The 12,368-nt window shown below is 39.9% G+C and overlaps 1 protein-coding gene across 3 annotated transcripts in view; it reads left to right on the top strand.

The window, feature by feature from the left end:
• CAMK2B (calcium/calmodulin dependent protein kinase II beta) overlaps positions 1 to 12,368 on the top strand; it is a 179,107-nt gene that overhangs the window by 151,872 nt on the left and 14,867 nt on the right. The window contains exons 15-17 of one of the 3 annotated variants that reach the window (XM_063311400.1): positions 5,875 to 5,919; positions 9,402 to 9,450; positions 11,918 to 12,040. In XM_063311400.1, the coding sequence (XP_063167470.1) occupies positions 5,875 to 5,919; positions 9,402 to 9,450; positions 11,918 to 12,040 (217 nt within the window). The remainder of the gene's footprint in view (positions 1 to 5,874; positions 5,920 to 9,401; positions 9,451 to 11,917; positions 12,041 to 12,368) is intronic. The other 2 variants (XM_063311398.1, XM_063311399.1) reach the window with 2 other exon arrangements.

Here is a 12,368-nt window from a genome sequence, read left to right as displayed (position 1 = left end):
TTAATACTTTACTTAAGTCCAAGTAAACAGTCAAACAAAAATAAAGCGACCCCTCCCCCAAAAGGAAAGAAAATCCAAGACTTTTTTTATTCTCGGTCAGGAACAACAAATTAGAGAGTCTTATATTTACTCCTTGTCTCATCAGCCGTTCTGAGAAATAATATATTCCAGTAGCTGTAGTTGTCATCTGAATTCTTCCCCTTCTGAACTCTCCTGGAATCCAATTTGCCCTCTGTGGGTGTCACCCCTTGCCTGCTTTGTGCAAATTTAGGTCCCTAAGTTTCAAAACCTGCTTTCCAGATGTGTTCAGTCCAGAGGTCATGTTGGTTGCAGAAACTGAGTATCCATAATGTTATGGCTACATTAAGATTTGGTGTTGGAATGCGACTTGCATAGGGCAAGTATGAAAACTTTTTGCATGCTACCCTAATTTAGTTCTAGTACGCAGATATGTTCCTAGCAGAAAATAAATTATAATTATAAATTATAAATCAAGTTTGTGAGTAATATATTAAGTAACATTAGGAAAGCTAAAGTTCCTCATCAAAAGTGACAGGGATTCTGGGTTGGCTTACTGTTAAAACAGGTGTTTCTGAGTAGAAAAATCCAGTACTTCAAGACTGCTTGAGCACTGATGGAACTTCAACATGCTTTTAAAAATTTAGACATAGATATTATAAAGTAGATGTCTCCAATCTGGGTCCTTCCAGATGTGTTTGGGTGACATCCAGAAAGGTTCTGAATGGTACCTGGTTAGAAAAGGAGAGAATTGTACGATCATGGAATATGAGGGTCAGAGAGGACCTTGGTGGCTTAGTCCAACTCCTTCCCCAATGCAGGAACCCACTGCTACGGCGTCCCCAACAGATGTCTATTCACTCTTAGTTTAAATACTTCCAGCAAAGGGGAATTCACTCTGGAGGAAATACATTTGTTTGTTGACCAACTGTTTGAAATTTTCCTAGCATCCAACTGAAATCTGTTTCTTTGCCATTTAAAGCCACTGTTTCTTGTCCTGTGTTTGGGAAGTGCTCTGATCAGTTCTTCCCCATGTTCTCTATGGCGGAAGGTTCAAGAAAATCTCTTAATTTTCTCTAAACATTTCATTCCACTGAAGGCCTATCCCAAGTTACCACAAGCCTAGCCTTTTCCTCAGGTTTAACAAAGTGCAAAAGAATATACATTATAAATGTTGACAACTCCTGGAGCAATAATTCTGGGGTATAACTAGATGGCATAATGAACATTAATTATTCTGCAGGGTTCCATCTTCATGGGAGTTTCAGATTCTTGGTAAATTTTACTGTTATTTTTCTGTAGTTATTGTGAATATATAGAGGAAAATGCTGTAAACAAGGTGTTATGGTAATACATATAGGAACTATTTAAACTTTGTTCATTTTGCCCCAAATGTCTACAAGTCAGTGAAGCATTATCAGATGAAGGAATTAGAATTACTATAGAAGTTTTAAAGTTCTCAGAAGTTGTATTAGGAGCCTTAAAGATGCTTCTATTTTGGTCTTTATTTTCAATGGGTTCATTGGCACATCAAACCTGGATTGATGTTTCCTTACAGATTTATATCTACCCCATTTCATTTCTGTTCTTGGTAGACAAAATATGCCACAACCTTGAAGACAGAATGGAAATAGAAAGAGCAAATCTAAAACTACAGGCTGACTTTATAAGAAACAAATCTAATCAAGTTAATGTGAACTCTTCAAAGCAATAATCTGACTGCATTATTGCTCTAAATAATGTTGTATGAAGCATATTAGCCCAGATTAAGAAACTAAACAATATATTTTTTAAAATCATTGTAATATGAGCCTATTGAGAAAGTGTCCCCAAAAGATGGCAAATGTGAGGTTCTTCGAATAGCTTGAATGTTGTGCATTTGAACATAGGAACTGTGGCTTTTGGGTAGACCTCTTCTATCAAATAAATATCAGTTTTGGAATAATCTGATGATTTTCAGTCTTAAAATTCAATTACATTTGGGCTATGGAAGATGAAAACTCAATCTTCCAGGAACTGTATTCCTATGTATTTAGGATTGTCATCAGTATATGAATGTGAAGCACGTCTCCATGGCTTCCACATCATATCAAAATTGTAGCAAAATGGCCAGATGATACCACTCTGCCTTGTGGAATATACTATATGGCAAATTAACTGAGAGAAATAGATTAGTGTAACATTTCTTTAAAACATGTTGCCACTTCTCTAGATCGTAATTCAATATTGCCTGGAAAATAACTTTTAAGGAAGTAAAGAGTGGTAGCTTGAGGAGATAGAGGCATCTTAGAATATTTGCAAAAAAATTAACTGCCAACTCTTTTTAATTAGTGGCCTGGCTCATCTTGAAAATTTAAGCATAGCCAACAATGCCAGTAAAATGAACTGAGGTTCAGTCAGAGGACAATGATATTAAAAGTCACCCATTGCTTTGCTGACCAGGAAGATACCTTGAAGCTTATGTTGCTTCTGAAGGGAAATAAAAACCTACAACTGGGATTTTAATAAATCTCCAAAGGGATGCAGTTCCAGAACATGTTGGGCAGTTATAGATAATCTCACTCTGTGATCTTTGCTTGTATGAATATGACATAAATTAGATGATGGGGCTGATTTAAAGAACCTGGGACAGTTTTTATTTAAAGTTTTTCTTTGCCCACTAATTTTCAGTACAATAAGCGTTAACGTAGGTCAAGAGATGGAGGCAGCAGGTTTACACTAAGTTATATGGATCCAAAGCAGCACATGGAGTTGTCCAGGAGAGAATAGAGCGGATATACATCATACATACACTGGAAAGGTAGCAGAGTGTTAAAAATGCAGTAAATAGGCTGTTACAATTGATCAGAACAATAAGCTTGAATTTCTTTCTTGAGGCAGAAACTAGTTTTTCTATGAGACCCATATTCAACATTTACAGCTCATTTGTCTTAGACAGCTTTCCTTGTCATCCTTTAATTTAAAACTAGACTTTGAACTGATTACAATCATGGAAAATGTTATATATTCCACTTATTTGGTTCTTTTATGAACTTAAAAGGGGCACTTTGAAATGCAGTTGTTCTATGATAAGTGCTACTTTCAGAATACTGGTAGCCAGTGATTATTGCCCAAGCTATGTCTGTCTTTGGCCCTTCCTTTCAAAGATAATTGGAGAAGTTGGCAAATCTGTCAGCTTATATAGTTGATATTAGGAAAAAATCCAGAGAATAACTTAAAACTTAATGGGACTCTGGAAGTTTTTTTTCCCCAGCGTATAGCACCCTGGAAGATAATATATGTATGGGAAAGGCTTGTAGGTTTCTTCAATGTGGCAGGAACTACAGATTCCTTCTGTGATCAAGGGAACAAATATTATCCTCTCCAAAGAAACAGGGTTGAAAACTGCCTTTGATTGAACAAAATGGATGTCTTTTCCAGCCCAATTCACCAATTGTCTATGAAGCAAGAGCTTGGCTTTGTTGAAGGCAAAGAGGCCAATCCTTCTGAGATTTCAATAGTTAGAGCCCTATGTGGCATATTAAATATTACAGAGCAGCTGGTGAATGCATCAATTCAGAGTGTGCCAGTGGGGGCAAGAAACACGGGGTTGGATCTTGAAAAGAGATGTAAAACCTAGGCTTTTGCCTCCATTCACTCCCGCCTCCCCTCCCCGGCAGATCCTCCCACCCATCATTCCAATCTCTTCAGATGGGAATTGACTCATCAGCAACCCTCAAACATAGCTTTGTTCAGTTCCTTTCAGTGCCAATCAAGATGCCTTGCTTTCATTGCCAATACTGAATTGCCTCTTAAATGGGTAGTGCTGGTGCCCATGTCAATAGGTAATGCATGAGTATAGAAACCTGCCTTTTTATGAACTGATTCTTCAAGGTCCCCTTCCCTCCCGCCACTGCCATAAAAAGGACTATTGAGCTGCACCAAGTTTGCACAGTTTGGCCTCTAGTCTTTAAACCCAACCACAGGACCCATTATAGTAATTCATATTCTGCCTGAAATACTTAGCAAGTTTGCATGAACTGGATTGTAGGTATCAGCCCCAGAAAAGATGTCTTGCTTTCACAATCATCTGAAAACATCTGAACTGTGATCCATTTCTTTGGATTTTGCTTCAGCGGTTCCTTTCACAGCTTCTGCTGTTCTAAGACTCAACATACCACAAATGTATTCTAATTACTCTCAAAATTGCTAGTGAGCCTAGGATCAAGCATATTTTGACAGTATCTGAAGAAACAGGAACCAAGGAAGTTGTTTTAACAGGTCAGACTAATTGCTCACCTAACCTTGTATTGTTGTCAACAGCAGCCTTCTCCAAGCTGACCTCCTTCAGATGCACTGGGACTGCAACATCCAGGATGCCCAGCCTGCCTGAAATCCATCAGCTTAGAGAAGGCAGCTGAACAATGACTGGCAGGGCTTTTTAAGGTTTCCCACAAAGAACAGTCTTGATCATCCTAGGCTACCTGACCATTTTAACTGGAGATTCCAAAGGCTGAATTTGGAAGCTTCTGCAGCAAAGCATGCATTATTTACTATTTAGTTACTTCAAAGTTTGATTAACATGCTTATGTCTCTTCTCCTCCCTCATTTTATCCACACAATACCTTTTAGCATATTTAGCACCAGAGCATAAATTGGCCACACACTCACATTCACCATTTTAAAGTAGGTAGAGATATACATGTGGATAATTCTTAGACCAAATCAAATACATTACAAACAGGTTTTCTGACAGTTTCTCTGCTTTGGAATGTTTTTTATTCTCCCAAGCTTTTCCACTCTTAAACCACCCGGCAGAAAGATGATACTTTTAACAGCTGTGTAAAAAAGAGGCATGTCTCTCATTCTGACATGAAAGCTATTTCTGCCAAATCCACTTTTCTACCCTGTCTACACCAGGAATAAGAGTCCTGTCTGTATCCATGCAAACTGAGCAAATTAGTTTAGTGCCCTAGCATTACCTGCTTCCAGGTAAGTACATCTGAGAGTGTCAGAAAAGCACTGAAAGTTTTTAAAACAGCGTATGTCATAGAAGGTAAGTTCTCAACTACAAAGACCTCTGCTCAGCTATCTCCAGAATGATATTGGTTGAACTTTTGAATGGGATTCTTTTCAGTACCCTGCATCTCCTGCTCAGCCCTCCCTTGTTGTACTAAGCACCTAGGGGTAAAAAATCTAGATGGTAGGATCATCACGGAATGTGCCCATGGAGCAGGGTAGAGATTGGTTCTTAACTTAAAAAACCAGAGTGCAGCACAAGTCCGAGGAATGTGCTCAAAGGACCTTCTGCTCTTCTTTTGCTTCTTTTTTCCCTCCTTCCATCTCCAGCGGAACCTGCGTTGAGATGTTAACCACCCAGGTAGGAGGTTTGGTTGCAGTTCACACCTGCCAGTTTCTTCTTTGTTCTCCCGGCTGTGTGCCCCCTTGCAGCACTTTCTTTGGCTTGCAGAGGGGTTGAACATAGATACCAACTTGCCCTCTCCATTTCCAAGGGGGTCACAGCAGTCTTCTCATGGGGTTCGGATATGATTTTTTGGTTTCATTCATGGAAAATCCAGTTTTGATTCTTCTCTTCCTGATTTATTCTGCCACTTTTTGTTTGATAATCATTTGCCTTTTGCTGAACTAATTGCCTTTTGCTTTTTTCCCTTCCATTTTGTTCCCCTTCCCTGCTCTTATGTGGGTCTTGGTCTTTTTTTACCCCCCTTTCCCTCTTCATATTTTTTACCATCATTTTCTGCTCCATCTCCTCCTCCTCCTCCTCTTCCAATTATTGCCTCTTCTCCTTGTATATTTTTTTATTTCTTCTTCTTCTTTGTTCTGTTCTTCTTTGGTTCATCTTTCCTTCCTCTGTAGGAACCTCAAACCACCGTTATCCATAACCCAGTGGACAGCATTAAGGTACTGCTGCCTGTCTTTCGTTCTCCTCAGTTTGCCCTTTTTGTTATCTTGGATAAAAATGGACTTTCTCTGCTCCTTGCGTTGCTGTGTAATTTCACCTCTGGAGACAGACCGTAGGCTCAGGTTGTGCATCTTCCGTAAACCTGAAACCCTGTAACCTTGGCTCTGGTCCACCAGCCTGTAGTTAAGGGCGGGGGAGGAGGGTTGCCTTCTGAGGCGTACGGGAAAGCAAGGAATTATGACTGCAGCACTGTTTTTAAACAGCCTGGCCTTCTTGAAGAATCACAGATATTAGACTTCCCACTAATTGGGGAGAAGGGTGAAGAATTTCCATGGCTCCTTCGCTGGTATGTTCCCTCCGTTTTCCTTCAGGTCTTTTAGGCTTGCGAAGAGGCTGGTGAAGATGGTCCAGACTGAATAGGTGGAATTGAGGGGAAGAAGTTGGAAGCCACTTGTCCCCTGGAACTATATCTTCTGGAGAAAGGGATTGTCCTTAGAACCGGTTTTCTCTGTTCTGGTCCCAGATGTGTGGGGACTGCTGGGAGCATAGTTTGGATTACAGCGGTCTCCGCACACCTTGGGAACTCCAGATGGGGAAGAAATAGCTCACGCTGGAGCTATTTTGCTCTGGGGGAGAGGGTGGGAAGAAAGCCTCAACTCTGACCCCAGAGCGCCTTCGTTCTGAAGTGAAAGAACGCAGCCAGGCAGACCAAAGAGAGGCATCCCAAGAGGCTGGATTGGCTGAGGACCGGCATATTTGCTCCATGTCACAATCATTCATTGCTCGGCCCCAGCCCTCACCTCTACCCGGACCTGCATTTTCTTAACCCATCCTTTGCTGCAGGGGCTTTAATTTTTTTTTGTCATGTTTATGCTACCTCTTCAAGCCCATTCACTCAGTACATCTGACATAGCATTAACGGGAGAACCAGTTGGGATTTTTCGTAGGTTGGCTTTTTTTTTTAAGGTTAAGTCCAGTAGAGGCTGGGAAAAGAAACTCTGTTAGTGGCAACATCCCCGTTTATTTATTTTTGTTTCTTCTGGACAGAATATTTCCTGGTTTAGAGGAATTTTAAGAAAAAAGGACGATGTTTTATTGATTACCCAACTTATTCTTTTACGAGGAAGTAAAATTGTAAGCCTGGGGACCGGTATCAAGAAATCAAATTGTATTTGGATGAAGAATCTGGGGATGATTGTGTTGAATGTTGGGGTCTGACTTTCTTCCAACTGGGCAGAAAAGGGAGACTACAAAGGCCTTCTGTTGATATTAACAATTATTTCTAGAACATGTGCTGCATATACTTGGGGAAAACCTCTCAAATCAGAAACATAGCTTTTTCGTCAGAAACCATTTTCTTTGAGGTGTCAAAGAGAACTGAATTGTTTCAAAATATTAGCATAATGCTAAATCTACTCTGCTTTTGTCAGATGAGAAAGGTGGCTTGTGCTGGAAAAACTGGTGAGGCTTGTGAGGCTTTGCTGTTTTTGTTGCATTTTTTTCCCCCAGAAAGTGAAGTGGGCTTAGCACTAAACTAAGCAGGATTAGTGTGCACAGCGATTATATCCCATGCCCTAGCCAGACCCAAGAGCCTCCTGTGTCAAAGATTTTTAATAAGATACCAGTTCTGGCAAACCCCACCACCCCAGAAACTTTTGTTTATTTGGAAGAAAACTTTAGGGCATTCTTTAGATACAAATTTGAAAAAAAACATTAGATGCATAAACATGCCCTTGTCCTTCAGTTACTGTAATTATTTTGACTGTCATTTGGAGGAATGGGTGACTGCTCCAAGTTCCACACTATATCATTTGTTTTAAAATGAACCCAGTTAATGTAAGATAATATTAATTAATTAATATTAATTAATGTAATATACTGTACATTGTTAGAAAAGTTTATGTCCCTTAAAAAACTAACCGTTCTGTTTGGAATTTGGAATTTTAAAATTAATAGTGTGAGAGATATATGATTCTGTTCTATACAGACCCCCTTAATCTAATCAATGGCATTTATTTCCAAATCAACCTTACTTTTAGGAAGAGTAGCAATATCTATCCCCAGACCAGCCTCACACCTCAAAGGATGTCATGCTACAGATCAATGTTTCTCAATCTCAGCAACTTTAAGATGTGTGGGAATTGAAGTCCACACACCTTAAAAGTTGCTGAGGCTGAGGAACACTGCTATAGATCACCTGTTCAAGTCTAAGATCTGAAAAATACAGTGGCTGTCAAAGTCATGTGCCGCATAAAACAGCAGTTCCTAATTAATACAATGAGGGAAGAGACAGAGCATTTCTGTCCAATATGTATCCACAATTCATAAATGGTTGGTTAGGGTGTTAGTGACAGAGAGCCAAGTGCAGCCACTCTATAGCTGGGAAATTTCTTATTCTTTAAAAGAAAATTCTGTCATCAATTTCACTGGATTTTCTGTTAGTTGATTTCTTCATTGACAGATGTTAGCTTGCCAATGGTTTTGCAGCATGAATGAAACTCCTTAAAACAAATGGGCTACAGAAACAAAATTGAGGAAGTAGATTTTATATCCCTAGGGTTTCTCAGTCACATTGTTCTGCCTACTTAGAGCATCACTCAGTATTGCCCTTCTTTTGAGAGCTGCTGTTTTAGTGTTGGCTAACGTTATGATATATCTTAATTATAGAATGACATATTCTTTGATGGGAAGTGACAAGAGAAGTGGTAGCTTCTGAGAAATGAGAAAATTCTTATAGTTATGAGCCAAGCCATAACTCTGTAACAAGAGCAACAGTTTATGTCACAATAGATACTCAAGTGGGAAATAGGTCTGGGACAGCTAGACATCTCAAGCCCAAGTCCACCCATATCTAGGAGCAAATGCCAGTTGTGCATTTGTTTTTCTTGTTTCAGTTGATCCACACTGCGACTTTAAAAATGGAAATCACAGGTCAATTTTGCAAGACGAGTCTTTATCAATCTTCCTGGAGATGAGATTTGAGGGATTCTTTCTTGAGAAGCAAGAAAAACAAAAGCCAACAACAATCCTGTTTTTTAAATGTGTATACTTGGTGAACCAGCTCAAAATTTGCCATACACGGGATTAGTTTTATTTCATGAATATATATATATATATATATATAAAATCAACGCTGTATTGGGGGGAATTTTCAAGCATCCCCTTAAAAGGAAAGGGAGATTAGGTGTGATTTCAAAGAAAGCTATATAGAGATTTGGTGCATATTCAATTAAAGAATAACCCGCACCCCAGTTTTCTTGGTGCAAATATTTTTATAGTGATTAATACTGACATTTATTGTTATGTGCAAGGCTTTTGAAAAAGGAGGCTTTTGAGTCCTCCATGGTCTCTTTTCTGATTTATCCTGATTCTCTGGTTACAAGTTCAAGTTGCACATCTTCACCATCTCCCCAAGCATCTATTTGTGGCCAGAGCCACTAACCACCTGCTCTCTCTTTCTCCTACTCCTATGTCTCCACAGGAATCATCCGACAGCACAAACACCACCATAGAGGATGAGGACACGAAAGGTAACAGATTTAAGGAGTTGGCCCAAATGTCAAAGGCTTGACATCTGTAGAGCTTATTCATCCACGCACATGCTCCTGGTTGTCTGTGTGTTTGGCCATAAATGGGACCTTGGAAGCTGTATTGGTACACATGGGAGAAATGGGTAAATGCAGAGTCCATTTTAGGGGATAGCTAGAAAGGAAGTTGTGGGCAAATGGAGAATAGATGTGCATATTCTCTCTTGTTTGGTGAATCCTGGCTTATTGTGAAGGTGTTGCACATCAGTGCTTGCAGGCCGATGACTTGTGCTGAGGACAATCGGTCTTCAGGAACGTCATCTTTGTGAAACATGATGCATGGCAAACTGCATCTGCGATAATTACAGGTGTTTTATCATAGGTTGTAATGCAAGTCTGGGCTCAAAAACCCAACCCAAACCATGTTTAAAATGCCTCTTTTTGAATAACACACACATGTTGGAAGAGAAAGGAAGGAAGATTGGATCTGTATTGTTTGGGTTCAAGACTTGCGCATGCACACACACACACACACAGGGTGAAGTAGCACTCTTTCAGCATAACTTTCAGCATGCTATTCAGTCCAGCAGGTAGCTGTACTTCCTGGGTATGCCTTTGTCCCCAAAGAACATTTGTTTTGAAGCATATCCTTTTATATTTAATACAGCAGTGTTCCAGATCAACTGCAGGGGAGGGGGATTCCTGCTAGTGGGGAGGGACAAATCTTGTCCCTTGACGGATGAGGATTAATTTGTGTAGTGCTGGTCTGCTGCAAAGGGTGGCACAAGAGTGCACGGACAAAGGTATCTAAAAGTATGCTAGACTGGGCTTGCGTTTTCTACAAGACTTGAATGAAGACTCAGTCTGCTTGCATTTCCAAGAGAAAACCTAGATGCTTCTGGGCAGTTGGCTTCTTCTAATGTTATCAGTCAAAAGGCAGAGGAGACATTCTGAAACCTAAGAGGTGATAGGAGAACACAGGAGGACTACGCTTGGGAAATGTCTTTGTCAGATCCCTTTACCTCTTGTAATGTTTCATGAATGATGGGAGATGATTGCATGATGAAAGTCTTGTCTCAAAGTTCTGTGGTTTCAGAAAGAGTAATGTGCAACCTCTTCTATCATTCACTTTTGCCATAGATGGTTCAAACTATCAGTACCAGGGCAGAGTTAAGAAATATGGAATGCCCTGATGCTTAAATGATGGTCCCAGTTCAATGCGATCAATAGAAATGAGGTTAGAGCCTAAGAAGACAGTGCTGAATCTAACCATATCCTATGTAGTTTAGCATTCTGTTCCCACAGTTGCTGCTCAGATAGCGTATAAAAAGTCCCCAACCAGGACATGAATGTAATTGAACCTTCCTGCTTATCTTGCCCTACCTGAAAGTATGTTGCCTCTGTGTGTGTGTGTGCATGTATCTTAATTCCATTTCCCTGTCCTTTTTTTCTTTTTCTCTATTAAAATATATTTTACTTTCCCATTCTTTGTCTCCTTTCTTCCACCAAAGCTGTCACTGTTCTTCGGATTTTTTTCTTTCTGTCTTTATAGTGTTTCTTTTTCTTTTTCAACTCTTTCACATTCTCCCCAGTTAAAAGCACTGATAATGAGCTTGTAAAAAGTCAAGTGAATTCAGGATCTGTCCCTGAACTTCTTCCCAGTCTGCAGACGTCTGTGATGTCATCTGCTGCTGCTGCAATCACTGCTGCTTGTAAGTTGCAAGGCCCCCATGTTCCCCAGCTCCACCTTCCATTTATGACTCCTAATAATGAGCCTTAAGCCATGGGTTTCATTCATCTCTAGCAGCAAACCCTGGTTTCCTGTTATCTGAATGAGCCTGCATGAACCTTTAATTCTTTTATCTCTTCTTCTTTTGTGTGCTGGGGCTTGACAACATCCACTTTGGATTGACCTTAATTATATCTGAGCTGTGGTTAGTTTGAATAATGATTTTGCCAATTAATCTTCAATTCTGGTTGGTTCTCAAATGATAGCTCCAGCAAATCATGGTTTCCTGAATTCAGACCTCACAATGCACTGTAATTATTTTAACAATAAAAGCAGAAGCTGGGTCCCTTAATCTGGCAGGCAAACTTGGTAGGAATCCACATGCCTAGTCCTTCTATAGGCTCGGTCATATAGAGGAATGATTACGGAAAAACAAAACATCCTCAATGCAAGGATAAATAGTAGTTGAACTTAGACTAAGTTCTTTCAACTTAGCTCCTATTAATACTCATGTAGGACTTAAGTCATTTGTTTTGATTATGCTAGTAGGAATCTGACTTAGAAACCCATAAATAGGTAGACCAAACCCACTTTGTGCATTTTCATTGGCAGTTAAAAGGATTCTTTGCATCTTTAAGTTATTTTTCCAGATATTTTCCACCTCACTGTTCCTTTTCATTGTTCTTCCTTTATCTTCTCTCCTTCCCTCCCTCCCTGCCTTTCTCATTTGTGCTGTCTCAGCCTCCAAGCTCTCTGATGTATTAGGCCTGGTGAAAAAGGGATCAGGTCCCCCAGTTGCTGAAGACCCAGCCACTTCTTCCCCCTACATGGCTCCAGCTATTGCAAGCCCTCTCCCTCCCCAGTGTAAGTAGTGGATGGATGCTAGGATCTGCAGCGTTGGATGGCTGAGTAGAGTGTCACTGGAAAGCGCTTGCGGCTTATTATTAAAGCAGCTCTTGCATTATTTTAATGAAATCTAATGAAGGCATTCTTGGCTTGGGTTTCATTGGAAAACATTGCATGATCCATTTGAAAGGCCTGAGAAATATTTTTTTTATTTTTTTATTTATCTAATTTATCCCCGCCCATCTCCTCCCGTCGGAGGCCTCTGGGCGGTTTACAACAATCGAATAATGTCAAATGATGTTCAGTCAAAAGGCCTCGAGTGTGATTAGGGTTTTTTTTTTTAATC

The sequence above is a fragment of the Candoia aspera genome, chromosome 9 (genome assembly GCF_035149785.1).
Source record: "Candoia aspera isolate rCanAsp1 chromosome 9, rCanAsp1.hap2, whole genome shotgun sequence".
Taxonomy (NCBI): Eukaryota; Metazoa; Chordata; class Lepidosauria; order Squamata; family Boidae; genus Candoia; species Candoia aspera.
This window is presented reverse-complemented; position numbering and strand designations above follow the sequence as displayed.